Below are 21764 nucleotides of genomic sequence, written 5' to 3'. Positions count from 1 at the left end.
TCACATTCATCTCCTCATCTTGGAGCCTCTTTAAAATCCATGGAGCGACTAAAATTGGGGTTAGGCAAGAGGGTGGAACAGGAGGAGCACGGGAATGGTGGAGAATTCAGGGACTGGAACAGGTAACAGAGATGGGGCAAATGCAAGGTTCTGTTAGGCAGTTGCCATGTTTTAAGTTCACCAAAGGAAGCTCTGGGACAGTTGTGCAGGATTGTGAAACTGCCCATTTGCTTTGGCCAATTCCTGTTTGTGTGGTCTTCATTTACTTTTGTGCTTCTGTATTTGCCTCCGCAGTGTTTGAGACAAATGGGGAAAGTCATGGCAGAGTGCTGGGCTCACAATCCAGCTTCTCGGCTAACAGCTCTCCGAGTGAAGAAAACCTTGGCTAAAATGTCCGAGTCTCAAGATATAAAACTCTGATGCAACGCCAAATCTCTGCTCAGTGCTCAAGACCCTCAGACAGCACCGGACCCACAGCGAATGGGAGAGTGACAGCCTTTTGACTCTTTCTGAACTATCTTTCCTGTCCAAGTCATTTCAACCTCATGACCATTGGCACATCAATGTGCTGATTAAAAAAGGAGAAGTGAACTGAAACAACCTCCAGACGTGGCAGAACGAGCATTCACTGGGTATTTCTTGCTTACATAGTATAAAAAGCCACAGGTACTCAAGAATTTAATGCAAAGGGAGGTTGCATGCTCGCTTTCTGTGAAAGCTGCTTACTTGGGTAATTTGTCTAATTTTGAGAAGTATTACACAATGAGAGACTCAAAAGCCAACTCCAACCTGATTCAACTAGTCTATAAACTGATGCCGTTAACACTGGGTGGAGCTGCTGTAGAGTTTAACTGAGCTGAGTTTGTGAAGATGATGGGGATGGACGTCTGTCACGTGGTATCCACTGAGAGCGAACAGCATCACTCAAGGGAATGTGTTCCACCATTGTCTGCTCTGTCACAGACTTGCGTGAAAATTTTTCATTGAGTATGTGCGTGGGTATTCCTCTGGCCGAAGAAAATTGGATGGGGAAGGTCCTCATGACAGGAATGTGACATTTGTTAACAAGCACTGACAGGAACCCAGACAGTGTGTGACATGGATTGCAATGTGTTCACCTTCCGTGCGAAACCGTTTCCAGATGACAGGTTGTCACCTGACCGGGTTAGCCCACCTGGAACTGGAATTCTGTGCCAATATCTTTCTCTCGAATCTCTTGTCACTCCATTGTGCTTTCGGACTTGCCTTTGTACCTCCTTTAAAAGCCTGACTGCTCTTGTAGAAATGTTTTCAGTGGACACAGGTCTGAAAGGGGGCTTCTTAAGCTGTGAGAGGGACAATCTCCTGATTGAGAGCCCATAGCATTGGAGCAGCATGCTGGGACGACATGGTGGACCATCATTAGTAGTAGTTTCATACATTCAGAGGATAGTTGCCCCTGGCTGTCAGAGCCTGGCAATAAAATTAACCTTAGCAACCAAGTGTCCACAGGTTACTCCTCTGGGAAATCACTTAAGGGGCTGGTTGTGGGGAACTGACCAGTTACTGAGTGTCACTCTCTATGGGAGGGATCATGGAATTGCTACCAAAGTGCTGGAAAAATAGAGCCCCAAACAGTGAGGAGGCAAGAAGGAGACATATTGTAAAACCCAAAATGTGCTTGTCCAAGTCCCTGTCACTGATATTCCATCCCCCGCTCCCTGTTTTGCATGTCACTGGTGAGAACTCATGGCAGTAAATACTTGCCAGTTTAGAGACATGGGTAGCCTTGTGGAGTTGAATAGTTACAATATTGGGAAGAATTCCATTGCATTCCCAATGCACTTGCCTTTTTGTAAATGTGTTTAGGTGTTTACTGCTATTTTTCAGGACATCCTACTCTGCAAATCCATTTAGGACCCTCACATTTTACATGTTGGATGGGTACGTCCTACCCTGTTGGTTCCTGGCTGAGTACCAGAGACAAGGGAACATTTGACAATAACCCCTGCTGTAAGGATGGGTCCCAGCGAATTCCAAGGGCCTAATCTTTAGCGTTCCCATCATACTGTAGCCTCCAAGCTTCCAGCTCTGTTCTCTGTAAATGAAGAAGAGCCTTTCAGGAGTGAAGTTAGGAAACACATGCAAGCAAGTGAAAGGAATTCATTACATCCCAAGGTGAATAAATGCAAGAGCAGGACAAACCCTGCAGGTCAGACCATAAGACCATAAGACATAGGAGTGGAAGTAAGACCATTCAGCCCATCAAGTCCACTCTGCCATTTAAAACATGGCTGATGGGCATTTCAACACCACTTCCCTGCACTCTCCCCATTTCGGCCTGAAACATTGACCTTCCTGCTCCGCTGATGCTGTCTGACCTGCTGTGGTTGTTCAGCTCCATGTTTATTGACTCTTGCTCCCAGCATCTGCAGTCCTTACTGTCTCCTAGTCACTATATTGCAATATTTATCCTAGGCTAAAAACTGAGGCATTATTAAAGTACACTATATTCAGTCATAACGAAACACTAGTGTTTGTTTTGGTGCAATTCACAAAGTTTGGAAGCTACACCAATTTCTAATTTTTAAGTTTGAAATCAGTAGCATTTTGGTAACCGGAGAAATTAAATAAAATGGAGACAGACATATGGAGTTAGAGCAAAAATTACCTGTGATCCCGCAAAGTAGCAGAACAAGTTCGATGGGCTAAATGAGCCGTTGTTTCTTGTGTTGCTTTTATCCTTTGGTTACTTTTGCACTGATCTGTTCACCCTCTGTGATCAATGCCTGGCACCATCTTCACAGCTCCATTGTTTCTGAAATCTCACCCATTACATCAAGAATTTCCCGATGACAATGCAATATTAAAAGAAAATCAATAACAGAACAAACATGTCCGACTATTCAGTTTTAGACCTTGTAATTTCAGTTTTTGAAAAACATTCACGCTTGGGCTGATAAATGATGAGTAAAATTTGTACCATGCAAATAACAGCCCGTGACCATCTCCAGCAAGACAGCCTCTGACCCCCTTTGATGTTTAATGATATTAACATCAGTGAATCCCTCACCATCAATATCCTGGGAGTTACCCTTGATCAGAAACTGAATAGACAGACCATATTATTTCTATGGCTCCCACCATCCAGTAGAATGCACCATTGTTTCTTGGAAAAATATCACCGTAACAATGCCACTGGTCAAAATCCTGGAACTCATTGTCTCACTTTACTATTAACCAGGAACTCAACTAGACTCACCACACAAATACTATGACTTCAAGTGGAGGTCAGATGCTAGGAATCTGCGTTGAGTAACTCACTTCCTGTCTCCCCAAAGCCTGTTCACTATCTACAAGACAGAAGTCAGGAGTGTGATAGAAAAGTCTCCACTTGCCTGGATGGGTGCAGCTCCAACAACACTCAAGAAGTTGCCACTATCCAGGACAGAACAGCCCACTTGATTGGCATCATATCCACAAACATTCAACCCCTTGATGACCAACAGTGTTGTAACAGTGGCTACAAGATACCAACTAAAGGTACTGCAGAAATTCACCAAGGTTCTTTAAAGACTATCTTCTAAACCAATGACCACTACCATCTAGAAGGAGAAGGGTAACAGATATATGGGAACACCACCATCTTCAAGTTTCTCTCCAAGCAACTCACTATCCTGATTTGGAAATACATCACCATTGCTTCACTGTTGTTGAGCCAAAATCCTGGAATTTCACCCCCTAACAGCATGGTGGGTCTACCTGCAGCACATGGGCTGCAGCAATTCAAGAAGGCAGCTCATCACCACCTTGTCAAGAGCAACTAGGGACAGGCAATAAATGCTGGACCAGCCAACGACACTGACTTTCTGTTAGTGGTGTTGGTGTTCATACACAGATTCAAGAATGACCTTCACAGTTATGGGTGGGTAGGAAACACTGACCCTGTACACATTTAGAACATAGAACCGTACAGCACAGTACAGGCCCTTCGGCCCATGATATTGTGCCGAACTTTTACCCTGAACGTTTACCTCAATGTGAACATTGAAAAAAAGTCTTTGAAACTAGAAAGGTTGTGATCGAACTGTCTCTCCCTCCCATCCCCCTGCTTTACCATCATTTGAAAAGCATGAAAGAGTTACCAAATGAAGCCTTCTATACCTCCCACATTGTCATGAAGAATGGGGCTGCTTTCTTGTTAGAGCAAGACAGCCAATGGTGGTTTAACCTGAGGGTCACCATATCTCACAGGCTGGGAATAGGTTACAAAGATAAGTCCTTCATGGTACCCTCAGACAGAGCAGGCATTGAACCCACACTCTTGATGTTACTCAGCATCACAACTCAGCTATATAGCCAACTGAGCTAAACATGTTTATGCCACTGGGAGCAGAGGAACAATCTTTTTGACAGGTAGTACAGGTTCAAATGGCCTTATGATCTAATCCTGGTACATTAAATGTTGTTAAACTGCCATTTCATTTCTGTCTACTGTTAGTTTGAAACAAACTGGACACTATTCCTCTTGTGATTCCTTCTAATGGACTGTACCATTATTTACCCTAACTGGGCACTCACATGTTCTGGTCACACTATGGAAATTTTCATTTGGTTTCTCAGCAGATTGAGCTACTGTTTCCCTTCGATTTTACTCACTGGCTTTCAATTTATTGAATGAACAATGTCCCCAGTGTGATCTGGAATTAGTTATCCCCTTCGCTGTCCAGACACACAATGCTAGCAAGATGCACCTTCTAATCAGGACTATTTCTGGTTAGATTACAGAGAGTGAACCTCCTCCTATTCTATCTGAACAATGAGCTTTAACACAGGCTGTGAATGTCATGGAAAAGAGAGACATGTTGCTGATGGTTTCCATCTTGCTATCATCAGGACAAACACAAGAATGCCAAATTTCAAACAATTGTAACAATTTATGTTGCAGGAGATGTGCTGATTGGCTTGGCCCATTCTGGTTGCCATGGAGAAAGTAGCATAAAGCTACTGGCTCCTCAAGCTTCTAGGCAATTTAGGAAAGGCGCAAGGCTTGAACATATTCCTTTTGTTTGTAGAGAATGGGTCTTGTACCTGAATGTATGTATAAAAGCATAAATGAGCCCTTTCACCTGCAATCGTTGATTGTCAGTGTAGCACTCAAGATTGTTTAGCCCACAAACACATAATCCCATCTGATATTCAGCATAGTTTGGGTTTTATATGGATGAGTACAGTCCATAATAGGCCTATCACAAGCATTTGAAGGAACATGCAGTTTGATATCACAAGGATCATGGGGCTATGTACATCATACCAGCACTGAAAGTCATACATGATATGTTTACCTGGCTGATTCCAGGGAATGTGGGACTGACGTATGAGGAGAGATTGACTACATTAGGATTGTTTTTGCTGGAGTTCAGACGAATGAGGCGGAGGGGGGAGGTGGGATCGCACAGAGACTTATCAAATTCTAACAGGGTAGATGCAGAGAGTATGTTCTGATGGTGGGTGTGTCCAAAACCAAGGGTCTGAGGATTCGGAGTAGACCATTTAGGACAGAGATGAGGAGACATTTCTTTACCCAAACAGCGATAAGCCTGTGGAATTCATTACCACAGGAAGTATTTGATGCCAAAACATTGAATGTATTCAAGAGGCGGCTAGATATAACACTTTGGGTGAATGTGATCAAAAGTTATGGGATGAAAGCAGGATTAGGCTGTTGAGTTGGACGATCAGCCATGATCGCGATAAATGACAGAGCAGGCTCAAAGGGCTGAATGGTCTCCTCCTGTTCCTATCCTATATGTTTCTATGTTACTCGTTAATGTTTGGCAGCAGGTTGGTTTGGATTGGCAGCAACATCTGGTGAATGGAAAGTACCACATGGTAACTGTAGTGATTGGAAGGAGGTCAGCCAGCTGGACCTCATTGAATCTGATTTCCCTGGTTGGGGCTGTTAACTTGGTCCAATCAGGGAGCCCTGGCTTACAGATAAGAACAGGAGTGTCAGGGGTTCTGCACTCAGGGACCTGGATCAGTGTCATGTACTGTGCAGGTGTAAATGAAAGGTGAGTTGGCAACAGGATACTGGCCTTCCTGGAGTTATTTCAGTAACAGCATGGAAAAGGCTGGGTGAGTGACAACCAAGAAGTTACACCAACTTGTTAATGTCTCAGCACTAAGGAGCACAGTGCTGAATTACTGCCATTCTCAGGTAATTCAATTCCTAAACAGCAACAATATGTAGAGTCTTGTGCTGAATTGATGGCAATCTTTAATGAGTCAAGCTCCATTAGGCAGAGTACCCGTCTGCCTAGAGTTACTTCACAAAGCAAAAGAGAGATATTGCTTCACTTGACCTGTCTCTTGAACAGAAAACCCACGATACCCTGTCATTTCTTTCTTGGGGCCCTCTCCATCCATGACCGACACTAAAGTAATGCTGCTGAGAAAGACTCCTCACCTGTTTTTTCACAGAAGTTTATTGTGACAGTGAAGATAATATCAGTCAGAATGGGTCTGCTGAGCCTCTCCTGACCAATATAAACTTGACCAGAAGATCAAGTTAGTTTGGGTTACAGGCTGAGGCCAAGTCCTTGTTGTTGCTTCGTGTGGACCATTTCGTTTGTGATGCTTCAATAGGTCATCTCTACTCAAACAGTTAAACAATTATTTTACACCATCCAGTTGTCAGTTGGTTCACAATCAGAAAAACCAAACCCTTCGCTGTAACTGATCCCTTACAATGTATTAAAGATGGAGTTGGCTGTTTGATTAATAGGGCGTGTATTTGTCTCTCTAAGTAGGGACAGTCTAAACGTTGGGAGGATATCTTATATCGTTGTGTGAATTTGTATGCCATTAGAGGGACTGTGGAGTAGAGGAAGTACTGGACAATCAAAATCCCTGTTGCTGACAGAGTAGGAAAAAAATAGAATATTATATTTTGTGTATTTTTTCAAACAAAATGTCAAAAGCCTTTAAATACCTTTTGGATGCAGAATATCCTCCTGCAGTTCCTGATTTTTCTTTTACTCACCAAAATCTGAATCCATTTCAGTTAAAATGGTAGCTGCCTCCCAATTAGCTCCAAGCATGTCCACTCACTGTTGGTTCTTGCATGCTGTGTGGAGAGCTCCTCAAAGTCAGCCCAGCATTTTCTATATGTTGGCAAATAGGGAATGGTTTCAGTCCTGTACACATGGTGTGCACTATTTCAGTCTCGTACACCTTGGGGTGTACTGTCTTTCTTTCTCTCTCTCTCTCTCTCTCTCTCACACACCACCAGTGGCTCCCCTCATCCTTCCTCTCAATTTTTGATGCCAGGTAGAAACCAAGCCAGTGTGAGAGTATGGGAGATGTGCCATTTCTGCTTACTGGCCTCTATCGCACGGACAACATTTTGGCTAAATGGTACGAGGGATCTACTATTCCTCCATGCAATCTCTGAAGAAGTTTTTATTTGCCATCTCCAGTCTGCTTGCCAGGAAAGCTGAAACGGGGGACAGTGCTGGGATACCAGAGCTTTGCAGTGTTCGTGGTGGGATGCAACAAATAGAAATTTATTGATTGTATAACTGGAAACAAAGCATTTTTTTTACATCTGTACAGATGAGATTTTTTTTAAGAAAAGCTACAGCTCACTGGGGAGCAGTGCCTTATTTAAACTGTAAATAGTTGTAAATCAGAGGGATTAGAATTCAGAATATTAGTTGTATATGCTATAAAAATGTACTGTGTTTACCCAATTCCTGAATAAACAAATTCAGACAGTGACATTTTCAACTCGGGATTTTGTGTGTGTCTGTGTTTAGGTGTGCACGTGTGTCTGTGTGTGCGTGAGCATGAGTGTCTGTCGGTGTTTGAGAGTGTGTGTGTGTCTGTTCGTGATTGTGTGTGCCTTTCTGTAGGTGTCTGTGCATGTCTGTGAGTGTATATGTGTATTTTCCTCAGTTTCACTGTGTGCAACAGCACACAAAATATGATTCCCGTACAACCCCATTTCTGAAGATGGGTCCCGATCCAAAACGTCAACATTCCTGCTCCTCTGATGCTGCCTGGCTTGCTGTGTTCATCCAGTTCCATGCTGTGTTATCTCTGACTCCAGCATCTGCAGTTTTTAACTTCTCCAGTAATATCACTCTTCCTCCGTAAATGCACAATACGACAGATGCTGGAAACCTGAAACAAATGCGAAGAATGCTGGAGAAACTCAGCATGTCTGGTGGCATCTGTGGAGAGAGAAACAGTTTTGAGCCTGGCATGACTTCTTCAGAGCAGACACTTCAAATCCAATTGACAGGGAGCGAAGCTTTATTTGTGCCTGGGATCTGGGCTAAGCCCTGTTTAACCCCTGACCCCAGCTGAATGGGCAACAGGGTTTTGAACTGTTTTTTCGGGAATCCGGTTTAAGGTCAATGGAGTAAAGTCACACACTGGAGGTGCCAGAAACCTGAAGAGAAAAAAAAAAAAGCAGAAAAGTCCGAAATCATGTTAGCTGGCCAGGTCACATCGGCAGAGAGAGAGAAACTGTGAATTAAAGGGTGGAATTTTAACTGCTGAGAAGAGGTGGGTTTGCTGTGAGCTGTGATTGAGGTGAAAGGTCTAGAGAGAGGCACTAGAACCCAATATGATGTTTTCAACTTGCAGGTTTAACCCTGAGTGGAGTTGGAGATGAGCAGAAAACTCCATGGTTGGTTAAGTATTTAAAATATTGGAATGGCCAATCAATTTAGGATCGCACCTAATATTCTAGTTTTACAACTAGTACAGGAGTTTGGTGATCTGTTAGAGATCGGATAAACGGGGAACACTGTGGGACATACTTACTGAAACTGACAGACTGTGAAAACTTCAAACTAAGCTACTGCAGCCATAACTAGATGAGAGATTGCTGTTCAGAAGAGATCTTCTGACGGAATAAAAATGTGTTGTGGAGGCTGGAATCTTAAACTATAAAGAAAACAAGTGCTGGAGATACTCAGCAGATATGGTAACTTCTCTGCCGCTTTCAAAATCCTGCAACTCCCTCCCTCAGGGCATTGTGGGTCTACCTTCCGGCACATGGACTGCAGCGGCTCAAGAAGGCAGCTCACCCCCACCTTCTCAAGGGCAAGTTAGATGATGGAATAAATATTGGCCCAGCCAACAATGCTCACGTCCTGTAAGAGAATTTAAAAAGAACACAAGTTAACATATAAGGCCCAATACGAATCTCCTTCAGAACTTTTCTTGACTGGCTATTTTTGTAGATTCTGCAGCATTTCGCGGTGTTATTGCACCTGATCACTTTGACTCCAAGCAAGTTTTTGATGCAAATTCAGCGGGACGCAAAATGGCAAAACCATTATAAGCATGTTTCAGAAGACCAAAGAGCAGGGAAGCCGTCTCTCAAGAAGAGTCATATTGGGCACTGAAGCATTAACCCTGTTTCTCTCTTTACAGATACTCCTTGAGTTTCTCCAGCATTCTCTGTTCTTAGTTCTTAAGCGAGTGCCCTTTCTCTGTTTGACCTTTCTTATATTACTAAGCACATCAATGTTTGAAATGAGATCCAAATATTTGATGATTAACTGGAAGAGATTACACCAAAAGATTTAACTTTTTTAAAACAAAAGTGGACTTTGAAGAATATAAAATTTATCAAATGATGCTGTCCCAGTTTAACACTCAATATGCATGCCCAGTCCAGTTTCACTTTTATGACACCACCCCACCCACCAAAAGAGTTCACTTATCTGACAAAACCTGCTACCTTTCACACATATGCCACAGCCCTTGGGAATTCATACCCTTTACTGCCCATGGGCCAAGCTCCTTCAATCCTTCCTCTCACAACGTTACTGATGTAACTCCATGCCAAAGGCAGTTTTTTAAAAAATTTGTACGAGGACATGGGTGAGACAGGCTGGGCCAACGTTTATTGCCGGTCCTTTGTTGCATTTGAGAAGGTGGTGGTGAGCTGCCTTTTTGACCCACTGCATTCTGAATGCTGTGGGTTGACCCGTGATGCCACTAAGGAGGTAATTTAAGGATTTCAAGCCAGTGACAGTGTAAGAACAGCGAAGTATTTCCGAGTCAGGCTGGTAAGTGGCTTGGAAGAGAACTTGCAGGTGGTGTTATTCCCACCTGGATGGTCGTGGGTTTGGAAGGTGCTGCCTCAGGATCTTTAGAGTTTCTGCAGTGCATCTTGTAGACAGTACACACTGCTGCTACTGAGCATCTGTGGTGGAGGGAGTGGATGCTTGTGGATGAAGTCTCAATCAAATGGGCTGCTTTGTCCTGGATGGCATCAACCTTCTTGAGTGGGGAGTATTCCATCACACTCCTGACTTCTGCTTTGTCAATGTTGGATTGGTTTTGGGCAATCAAAATGTGAGTTATTTGTCACAGTATTTCTAGCCTCTGACCTTCTTTTGTAGCTGCTGTATTTATGTGGTTCAGCTGAATTTCTGGTCAACGGTAACCCCCAGGATGCTTATAATGGGGTCTCAGTGATGGTAACACTGTTGAATGTTACAGGGGTTGTTAGGTTGTCTCTTACTGGAGGTGGTCATGGTCTGGCATTTGTGCTTGCACAAATATTACTTTTCCACTTGTCAGCACAAGCCTGGATATTGTCCAGATCTTGTTGCATTTGAACCTGGACTGCTTCAGTATCTGAGGAATCATAGATGTGCTGAACATTGTGCAGCGATCAGCGAACATCTCTACTTCTGACCTTATGATGGAGGGAAGCTGATTGATGAAACAGCAGAAGATGGTTGGGCCTGGGACACTGCCTGGAGGAACTCCTGCAGAAATATCATAGAGTCGTACGGCATGGAAAATCGACCCTTTTGGTCCAACTTGTCCACGCCAACCAGACATCCCAATCCAACCTAATCCCATGTGCCAGCATTTAGCCCATATCCCTCTAAGCCTTCCTATTCAGGCATCCATCCAGATGCCTTTTCAATGTTGTAATTGTACCAGCCTCCACCACTTCCTCTGGCAGCTCATTCCATACACACACCACCCTCTGTAAGAAAAGTTGCCCCTTAGGTCCCTTTTAAATCTTTCCCCCCTCACCTTAAACCTACTTCCTCCAGTTTTGGACTCCCTGACCCTGGGAAAAAGAATTTGCTATTTAACCATGATTTTATAAACTTCTATAATTTCACTCCTCCGCCTCTGACACTCCAGGGACATAGGCCTCAACTTATTCAGGTGTCTCCCTGTAGCTCAAACCCTCCAGTCCCAGCAACATTCTTGTAAACCTTTGCTGCACTCCCTCAAGTTTAACAACATTCTTCCTATAAAAGGGGCGACCAGAATTGAAAGCAATATTCTAACAGAAGCCTTACCAATGTCCTGTTGAGCCAAAACATGATGTCCCAACTCCCATTCTCAATGTGCCAATGAAGGCAAGCATGACAAAAGCTTTCTTTACCACCTACTCACCCCTGACTCTACTTTCTAGGAACCATGCAACTGCACGCCTAGGTCTGTTTGTTCAGTAATGCTCCCCAAGGCCCTACCGTTCCTGGAACAGAGGTCACTGACATCCAAGAACCACTGCTATTTTCCTCTGTGCTTGACATGACTCCAACAGGTATAGATTTTTCCCCCAGTACCCATTGACTCCAGTTTTGCTAGGGCTCCTTGATGCCACACTCGGTTGAATATGACCTTGATGTCGAGGTTTGTCACTCGCACCTTGCCACTGGAATTCAGCTCTATCATTCATGTTTGGGCTTAGCCTTTATGAGTTCAGGAAGGGGTTCAAAAAGATATCTTACTAACACATTCTCATGGGCACATAGGCTTGTTGGCTACATATTTAATAAAAGCCTTCCCTTGACAGATTTTCGTAGCAGCCCGCCTGCTGTAACACTTGGAGCTGGGATACTAATGACATGGTTAGCGAGGCGCAACAAAGCCCAGGTCAGCCACAAACAATTGATCGAGCACAATGTCATGATGGGTGCTACAGAAATGTAACTTAAGTATGAGACTGTTTTTAACATTTAGGATACATTTTCTTTCTATTTCTTAATATGGTAGATTGTTTTTAAAAACCTGTTTCTCACTGAGAGCAGTGAGATGGCAGTAGACAATGCTCTTGAGTGGAGTGTGCACAGCTTTTATTGCAGAAACAGTTCTGTCAATCTTTTTGAGCACTTAGACTGTGTGTAGCAACAACCAGGCATCTATTACACTGAAGACAGCATGACACCAATCATAAACCAAACAAACCAAGCCCACAAGTTGAAATGCAACATATGACAAACAGATTGCAAGCTTATACAAGGCAAGATTCAAATGAGTTAACACAGTGTGGAGCTGGAGGAACTCAGCAGGCCAGGCAGCATCAGAGAGAACACAGTGTGGAGCTGGAAGAACACAGCAGGCCAGGCAGCATCAGAGAGAACACAGTGTGGAGCTGGAGGAACACAGCAGGCCAGGCAGCATCAGAGATAACATAGTGTGGAGCTGGAGGAACACAGCAGGCCAGGCAGGATCAGAGAGAACTCAGTGTGGAGCTGGAGGAACACAGCAGGCCAGGCAGCGTCAGAGAGAACACAGCGTGGAGCTGGAGGAACACAGCAGGCCAGGCAGCATCAGAGAGAATACAGCGTGGAGCTGGAGGAACACAGCAGGCCAGGCAGCATCAGAGAGAATACAGCGTGGAGCTGGAGGAACACAGCAGGCCAGGCAGCATCAGAGATAACATAGTGTGGAGCTGGAGGAACACAGCAGGCCAGGCAGCGTCAAATGAGGAAGGAAAGTTGACTTTTCAGGTCGGGACCTTTCTTCAGAAATGCTGCCTGGCCTGCTGTGTTCCTCCAGCTCCATGCTGTGTTATCGCTGATGCTGCCTGTCCTGCTGTGTTCCTCCAGCTCCACACTGTGTTATCGCTTATGCTGCCTGGCCCGCTGTGTTCCTCCAGCTCCACACTGTGTTATCGCTGATGCTGCCTGGCCTGCTGTGTTGCTCCAGCTCCACGCTGTATTATAGCTGATGCTGCCTGTCCTGCTGTGTTCCTCCAGCTCCACACTGTGTTATCGCTGATGCTGCCTGGCCTGCTGTGTTCCTCCAGCTCCACGCTGTATTATAGCTGATGCTGCCTGTCCTGCTGTGTTACTCCAGCTCCACACTGTGTTATCGCTGATGCTGCCTGGCCCGCTGTGTTCCTCCAGCTCCACACTGGATTATCGCTGATGCTGCCTGGCCTGCTGTGTTCCTCCAGCTCCACACTGTGTTCCCTCTGATGCTGCCTGGCCCGCTGTGTTGCTCCAGCTCCACACTGTATTATCGCTGATGCTGCCTGGCCTGCTGTGTTCCTCCAGCTCCACGCTGTGTTATCTCTGATGCTGCCTGGCCTGCTGTGTTCATCCAGCTCCACACTGTGTTCCTTCTGATGCTGCCTGGCCCACTGTGTTCCTCCAGCTCCACACTATTATCGCTGATGCTGCCTGGCCTGCTGTGTTCCTCCAGCTCCACGCTGTGTTATCTCTGATGCTGCCTGGCCTGCTGTGTTCCTCCAGCTCCACACTGTGTTATCTCCAATGCTGCCTGGCCTGCTGTGCCAGTAGGAGCTTGGGGAGCAATTCATAACCATTTCTTGGGCCACTCTGATGATAATGTCAAAGTCTCAGTTCTCACCTGATCTGTTCAGTGTTCAGAACTGTTCAGAAAAAAAAACTCATTGAACCTGAAATGTTAACCCTCGATTCCTCTCCATAGGTTTATAGCATCCGCAGTTCTTTCGGTTTTTATTTATTGGCGAAGAAGTCACTTAGTTTATCTTCATCGGTCGGACCATTGGATATAGCAGTTGGGGTGTCATGTTATGGCTGTACAGGACTAGGGTACGTCCACTTTTGTGTATTGTGTGTAGTTCTGGTCACCTCACTAAATGAAGGGTGACGTGCAACTGGAAAGGGTGAAAAAAAATTTACAAGGATGTTATCGGGACTGGAAAGTTTGAGATAGAAGGGTAGGCTGGAACTGTTTTTCCTGGAGCGTCGGAGGCTGAGGGGTGACCTTACAGAGGTCTATGCAATCATGAGGCGCATGGATAAGGTGAATAGCCAAGATCTTTTCCCCAGGGTGGGGGAGTCCAAAACTAGATGGCACAGGTTTAAGATAACAAAGTGCAGAGCTGGATGAACACAGCAGGCCAAGCAGCATCTCAGGAGCAGGAAAGCTGACGTTTAGGGCCTAGACTCTTCTTCAGAAAAGGGGGAGGGGAAGGGGATTCTGAAATAAATAGGGAGAGAGGGGGAGGCAGATAGAAGATGGATAGAGAAGAAGATAGGTGGAGAGGAGACAGACAGGTCAAAGAGGTGGGGTTAGAGCCAGTGAAGGTGAATGTAGGTGGGGAGTTATGGAGGGGATAGATCTGTCCAAAGAGGACAGACAGGTCAAGGAGGCGGGATGAGGTTAGTGCGTAGGAGATGGGGTTGGGGTTTGAGGTGGGAGGAAAGGTTAGGGAGGCGGGGATCAGCTGGGCTGGTTTTGGGATGCTGTCAGGGGAGGGGAGATTTTGAAACTTGTGAAGTCCACATTGAAATCCTTGATCTGCAGGGTTCCCAAGCGGAATGTGAGTTGCTGTTCCTGCAACCTTCGGGTGGCATCATTGTGGCACTGCAGGAGGCCCATGATGGACATGTCATCCAAGGAGTGGGAGTGGGTATTGAAATAGTTTGTGGCTGGGACGTGCAGTTATTTATTGCGAACCGAGCGTAGGTGTTCTGCAAAGCAGTCCCCAAGCCTCCGCTTGGTTTCCCCAATGTAGAGGAAGCCACATCAGGAACAGCAGATGCAGTATACCACATTGGCAGATGTGTAGGTGAACATCTGTTTGATGTGCAGGTCTTCTTGGGGCCTGGGATGGGGGTGAGAGAGGAGGTATGGGGGCAGGTGTAGCACTTCCTGCAGTTGCAGGGGAAGGTGCCGGGTGTGATGTGGCTGGAGGGGAGTGTGGAGCGAACAAAGGAGTCACAGAGAGAGTGGTCCCTCCGGAAAGCAGAAAAGGGTGGGGAGGGAAAAATGTCTTTGGTGGTGGGGTCAGATTGTAGATGGCAGAAATGTCGGAGGATGATGCGTTGGATCTGGAGGTTGGTGGGGTGGTATGTGAGGACGAGGGGGATTCTTTTTTGGTTGTTATTGTGGGTAGCGGGTGTGAGGGAAGAGCTGCAGGAAATGCGAGAGACAAGGTCGAGAGCCTTCTTGACCACTGTGGACAGGAAGTTGCGGTCCTGGAAAAACGAGGACATCTGGGATGTACGAGAGTGGAATGTCTCATCTCGGGAACAGATGCGGTGGAGGTGAAGGAATTGGGAATAAGGGGTGGCCTTTTTGCAGGAAGGTGGGTGAGAGAAGGTGTATTCTAGGTAGCTGTGAGAGTCGGTGGGCTTGAAATGGATATTGGTTTCCAGAGATGGGCACAGAGAGGTCCAGGAAGGAGAAGGAGGCATCAGAGATGGTCCAAGTGAACTTAAGGTTGGGGTGGAAGGTGTTGGTGAAGTGGATGAACTGTTTGAGCTCCTCGTGGGAGCATGAGGCGGCGCCGATACAGTCATCAATGTAACGGAGGAAGAGGTGGGGTTTGGGGCCTGTGTAGGTACGGAAGAGGGACTGCTCCACGTAACCTACAAAGAGGCAGGCATAGCTTGGGCCCATGCGGGTGCCCATGGCCACCCCCTTAGTCTGTAGGAAGTGGGAGGAATCGAAAGAGAAGTTGTTGAGGGTGAGGACGAGTTTGGCTAGGCGGATGAGGGTGTGGGTGGAGGGGGATTGGTTGGGCCTGTGGGACGGGAAGAAGCGGAGGGCCTTTGGGCCATCTGCACGGGGAATGCAGGTGTACAGGGACTGGGCATCCATAGTAATGGGCTTAGGTTTAAAATGAGAGAGAAAAGATTTAAAAGGGACATAAGTGGCAAATTTTCACACAGAAGGTGGTTCGTTCATGGAGCAAACTGCCAGAGGAAATGGTCGAGGTGAGTACAATTATAACATTTAAAAGGCATTTGAATATGAATAAGAAAGGTTTGGAGGGATATAGGGAAAATGCAGGCAAATGGACCTAGTTCAATTTAGGGAACGTAGTCAGTATGAACAGGTTGGTCTGAAGGGTCTGTTTCTGTGCTGTATGATTCTTTGATTCAATTAGTCTACATGACCCTTTCGCGTCTGTGTCATCAGCAGATTTGGATGTATGACTTCCTGTGTTATATCCAAGTAGTTAGTAAATAATGCGAATACTTGAAGCCCTCACACAGCATTGTGAGACACACTGGTCACATCCTGCCAACTTCAAAAACCTTTCCATTATCTCTACTTTCTGTTGCCTGCCACTCAAACATAATGACCAGAAACCATTCAGTTGGAAGTCTACAGTAGATCCAAGGCTGTGATAGTGTCATTTGCAGCAAGAGGTATAGCATCACTGGAAATGTTATCTTGAATACAAACCAATTGGCAACTCTTACCATTTTAATTAACAATACACTGAATGGGTCAAGACTGGAGGGTTTAGACTTGTATCTGCTGAAAGAAACACAGAGAATTGTGGAGAAACTAGGTGGGTTTGAATTACAGTAATGCCTGACCTGAAAGTTAACTGTTTCTCTCTCCACAGATGCTGCCAGACATGCTGAGTTTCTCCAGCACCTTTGTTGGAAATAATTTTGCACCCCCTTATCTAAGGAAAGATATACCAACATTAATCTAAGATAACAAAGTGTGTAGCTGGATGAACACAGCAGGCCAAGCAGCATTTCAGGAGCAACATTAATCTCGGCAAGTTTCATTCAGGTAATACCCAGTATGGAGGGACTGTCTTATGACGTTGAGTATCTCAGAATAAATAGTCACACATTCAAGACAGAGATGAAGGAGAAATTTCTTCTCTCAGAGGGCAGTGAACTGTGGAATTACTTACCACAGAGGGCCGCTGAGTTTGGGTCATTAAGGCTGAGATAGATTTTTGATCAATAAGGGAGGCAAAGCTTATGGGGAAAAGGCAGGGAAGTGGAGTTGAGGATTGAGATCAGTTATGAGCTCACTGAATGCCGGAGCAAACCTGATGGGCTGAATGGCCTGTTTCTGTTCTTACAGTCTGTGTTGTCTCCTCTTGCACGCTGCATGTGCTACAATGAAATTTCTCAGATGCAAACAGCGTTACGTTCTCAAAAAGCGGAATTTATTCAAAAATAATCTGAATTCACATAAGCATTGAGGCGTTTGATACAAATGTATGATTTACAATAAAACCTTTGTACATATTTCATCACCACCGCAATTATAACGCATTGATTAAAATCACACCAACTGATACACCTCAATAGCTCCGCACAGGTATCTGGAGCTCTGCTCAAAAAGATCTGCCTCTGGGCGACTTGACGGGAATAAAATCCTGGCAGGAGTAGGAAGGAAGGAAAAGAGGAACAAAGGACAGAAAGAAAGAGAGAACAAAGGAAAGAAAGAATGCTTTAGCGAAGATGTGCAGCTCAGGTTGGAGCTGTTGGTTGGTTCGCCGAGCTGTCTGGTTTTCGTGCAAATGTTTTGTCTTCCTTCCAGGTGACATTGTCAGTGCTGTGTAGCTTCTGTTGAAAGAGAGCAAGAAAGATAGAGAGAGAGAGAGAGAGAGAGAGAAATGGAGCGAGACAGAAAGAAGGAGAGAGAAACAGAGACAGAAGGAAACAGAATGAAAGAAAGAAAATGAAGAAAGAGAGAGAAACACAGAAAAAAGCAGAAAGAAAGAAAGGAAATAAAGAAAGAAAGAGAGAAAGAAAGATATAGAGATAAACAGAGAGAGAAAGAAAGAAGGAAATAAAGAAAGAGAGGAGAGAAATAGAGAAAAACACAGAAAGAACAAAATGAAGAGAGAGAAAGAAAGAAAGATAGAGATAGAAACAGAGGGAGTAAGAAAGAAAGGAAAGAAGGAAATAAAGAAAGAGGAAGAAAGAAATAGGGAGAAATGGAGAGAGACAAAAACAGGGAGAGAGAGACAGAGAAAAAGAAACAGAATGAAAGAAAGAAAATGAAGAAGGAGAGAAATAGAGAAAAGCAGAGTGAGAGAGAAAGAGGAAGTAAAGAAAGAGAGAAAGAAAGAAAGATAGAAAGATAGAGAGAGAAACAGAGAGAAAGAAAGAAGGGAGAGAAGGAAATAAAGAAAGAAAGAGAGAAGAAAGGGACGAAATAGAGAAATGGAGAGACAGAAAGAAACAGAATGAAAGAAAGAAAATGAAGAAAAAGAGAGAGAAATAGAAAATAAAGGAAGAAAGAGAGAAAGGAAGATATGGAAAAAAACAGAGAGAGAAAGAAAGGAAAGAAGGAAATGAGAGAGAGAGGTAATAGAGAGAGAGAGAGAGAAAGAAGAGAACGAAAGAAAGAGAGAAGTTTCTGATGGATAAGATGTGCTGTGAGGAATTTGCGTGCAAGTCTTTTTTCTTGGTGTCTCTTCTCACCTGCTACCAATGACCCTGACCAAACAAACAGCAGAATTACCGTGGAGGGGGTGGATGGGGGTACTTGTGGGAGGGGGATGATTAGTGAGGGGCAAGTGTAACAACCAGTTTTAAGTCGACGTGAGTGTCAGGGCAGAGACAGTACAATCTCAACTTGGCAGCGTGGACGCGAAGAGCTGTCTCCGTGACAATTCCACCCCAGCATGACTTGACGCTAGCCGAACAGCCGAAGGGAGTGGACCCACCAAGCTGTGACCCACTGGCTTTGAGTCTTCCACATCAGACACTGGGCCAAGTCAATCCGGCTCTTCAGGGAATGACTGAAACCAGAATCCTGAAGAAAGTTTATCCACACATTTGGATACACAAATCCGTTTCCTAGGAAACTATAAAATACCTGTACCAAGCGGTGTACAGCCAAACCAAGACAGGGAGAGGGAGAGAGAGGGGGGGGAGTGAGAGGGAGGTATGTGGGATAGGACTGCAGCAGGTAAAGGATAGTCGGAGTTAGTCAGACACCATGTTGTAATAATGTACACAATGTTGGAAAGGCAATTCCCAAACGAGTGGGATTGACCTCCCTCCCTCCTCCCCCTCCTCCCCCCCCCCCCCCCCCCACCCACCCAACTTCCACCTCCCCACCCCCTCAGCTCCCCCACTGGTTGGCGCAGACTCTCCCTCCAACATATCGCCCACCTCCCCCCACCGCTCCCCGGACATCAGCGCTTGATCTCGGATGCCAGGGAGACCACCGTCTCGTGCCGTCCCATTTCCTCCAGGGCCGCTGCCAGGGAGCTCAGGTTGCCATCCGAAAAGTTCTGGGCCTCCCACAAGTCAAGGATGACGCCAGTTGGGCTGGATTTTGTCGCAAAGTAATTCAGGTAACTGTGAGCGAACAGAGAGGGTGAGATGATACCGGGGTGCAGAGAGATTGGTGAGGGAAACTGACCAAAGCTCGTGGTTAAAATAACAAGGTGTAGAGCTGGATGAACACAGCAGGCCAAGCAGCATCAGAGGAGCAGGAAAGCTGACGTTTCGAGCATTTTCTGATGACGGGTCTAGGCGCGAAACGTCAACTTTCCTGCTCCTCTGATGCTGCTTGGCCTGCTGAGTTCATCCAGCTCCACACCTTGTTATCTCAGATTCTCTAACATCTGCAGTTCCTACTATCTCCATAACTCATGACTGCTTACCTATACTCAAAATGTATGTCCCTTCAAAGGGTTGACCAGGAAGCAAGTTTCTGATGAAGCCTCTTGGAAAAGTTATTACAACCTCTGCAACAGGTGGGACTTGAAACTGGGCCTCCTCACTCAGAGGCACGGACATTACCACAAAAAACTTTTGTGCCTGTCTCAACATATTTTCTAGTCATCCCTCTCAGTAAATGCCATGACACCATCTCTGGAGCAAGTGAGGCTGGAACCCAGGGCTCTCGGCTCAGAGATAGGGACGCTACCACCACACCAGGAGAATTCCTGATCCCAGTCTCAAGGTATTTTCTAATCATCCCCCTTGCAGATGTTATGACACCTCTCTGGAGCAAGTGAGACTGGAAACCAGGGCTCCTATCTCAGAGGTAGGAACATTACCACTATACCACAACAGAAACCTATGACATAAGCACAATATTTTCCTCTAATTCTGTCAGAAATCTTGTCACACACTACCTCTTTCCTTCACCTTTGGTAGTTTGCACTGTCCTGTGTTTGCAGGTTTTGCCTGTAAATTAATCAATTGGAGAAAATGAGTGGTTTATCGATGGGGAAGACATAGTACCTTGGGTGATGGGGAGGAAAATCTTAAGAAATGCAAGAACACTTCTGGATATTAAAAACGTATAAGCAATGAGGAAATAAATAAAAACAACGAGGAAGGTCTTGCGGTAGAGTCCCTACCTCTGAACCTGGAGCTCAAGTCACATCTGCTCCAGAAGTTTATAACAACGTCTCTGAACTGGTCCATTAGGAAATATCCTAAGGACAATTATGAGTGCTTTATCTCCCCAGCAAACTTCATTTTGATTTACTTCTCTCTATGCCTCCCTCCCTCTTAGCATCAGTTCACTAACCTTCATAGGCTTTGCAGGTCAACTGGTTAGTAATTGGAAACATGGATGATTTAATGATGGTGGTTAACAATGGAAAGTTATCCAAGTGACTTGTTAGGGTGAAACAATATGTTCAGTAATGCATGAAAGCACCCGCATAGCTTATAGAAAGTCAGTTACATAGAATCCCTGCAGTGTAGAAACTTTAGCCCAACAGGTCCATACTGCCCCTCCAAAGACCCATTCCCCATATCTAACCCAAACATCCTTGAGCACTACAGGCAATTTGGCACAGCCAATCCACCTAGCCTACACATCTTTGGACTGTGAGAGGAATCCAGAACACCCAGAGAAAACCCACGCAGACACAGGGAGGATGTACAAACTCCACACGCAGACAGTCGCCTGAGTGTGGAATACAGCCTGGGTCCCTGGCGCTGTGAGGCAGCAGTGCTAACCACTAAGACACTGTGCCATCCCAGCAGTTAGGCTGTGCTCACAGATGTTTCAGTTAATTAGAGAGATGGGTGATTTGTTGGTGGCAAAGACTAACAAGTTTAGAGGTGTGTGGTAGTGTCTCTGAAGAGAGAAGCAGAAAGCAAGCTGGGTTCCCGTTGCAGAGTGGGCAAAGGGGGTGGGATGTGGGGAGGGGAACTGGCAGATCAGAAGACCACCTTTGTGGGTCTGCTCCTGGGCCTGGCCAAAGCCCCTTTCAGAGGGTCCAGGAAACAGGCATGGGAGGGGGTCCTGGTTCCCAACTGTGCCCCTCTTCCACAGCTACGTTCACATCTGGGGATCGTTAGACACAGAGCACATGGTCTACACTGACACTCTTGGAGAGGTGGGCACCTCAGGGGCACAGAACATTATTTCCCCCCCACCTCCCACCACTCCATTTTAATTCAGTGTACAACCTTCACAGAGTCTTTTGAGGAAGTGATGCAGATGATTGATGACAGTAAGGCAACAGATGTTGCTACATGGACTTTATTAAAGTATTTGATGAGGTCCCTTATGATAGGCTGCTCATGAAGATTCATTGTGAGCCTGGGATCCATGGTGAGTTGTGAAGTTGGATACAAAATTGGCTTGCTGCTAGAAGACACAGGCTACTTGTGCAAGGACTGTTTTTCCTGCCTAGAGGTTTGTGGCCAATGGTGTGCGATGTGGATCAGTACAGGCACCTCTGTGCTTTGTAATATATACAAATGATTTGGATGAAAATGTTGGTGATCTGATTAGTGATTTTCCTAACTAACCATAACCGTATC

At 45.4% G+C, this 21764-nt stretch overlaps 2 protein-coding genes across 14 annotated transcripts in view; one reads left to right on the top strand and one right to left on the bottom strand.

Annotated features, from left to right (window-relative positions):
* bmpr1ba (bone morphogenetic protein receptor, type IBa) overlaps positions 1 to 7770 on the top strand; it is a 466435-nt gene extending 458665 nt beyond the window's left edge. For all 9 annotated transcript variants that reach the window (XM_059649546.1, XM_059649318.1, XM_059649359.1 and 6 more), the window contains one exon: positions 295 to 7770. In XM_059649546.1, coding sequence (XP_059505529.1) covers positions 295 to 420 — 126 coding nt within the window. In that variant the 3' untranslated portion in view covers positions 421 to 7770. The remainder of the gene's footprint in view (positions 1 to 294) is intronic.
* Positions 7771 to 19102: 11332 nt separating this feature from the next.
* Positions 19103 to 21764, bottom strand: part of LOC125458413 (netrin receptor UNC5C-like) — a 366866-nt gene continuing 364204 nt past the window's right edge. For all 5 annotated transcript variants that reach the window (XM_048543670.2, XM_048543678.2, XM_048543692.2 and 2 more), the window contains one exon: positions 19103 to 19328. In XM_048543670.2, coding sequence (XP_048399627.1) covers positions 19163 to 19328 — 166 coding nt within the window. In that variant the 3' untranslated portion in view covers positions 19103 to 19162. The remainder of the gene's footprint in view (positions 19329 to 21764) is intronic.

The sequence above is a fragment of the Stegostoma tigrinum genome, chromosome 1 (genome assembly GCF_030684315.1).
Source record: "Stegostoma tigrinum isolate sSteTig4 chromosome 1, sSteTig4.hap1, whole genome shotgun sequence".
In the NCBI taxonomy this organism is placed as follows: Eukaryota; Metazoa; Chordata; class Chondrichthyes; order Orectolobiformes; family Stegostomatidae; genus Stegostoma; species Stegostoma tigrinum.
The sequence above is the reverse complement of the archived record's forward strand: the minus strand, read 5'-3'. Positions and strand labels throughout refer to the sequence as shown.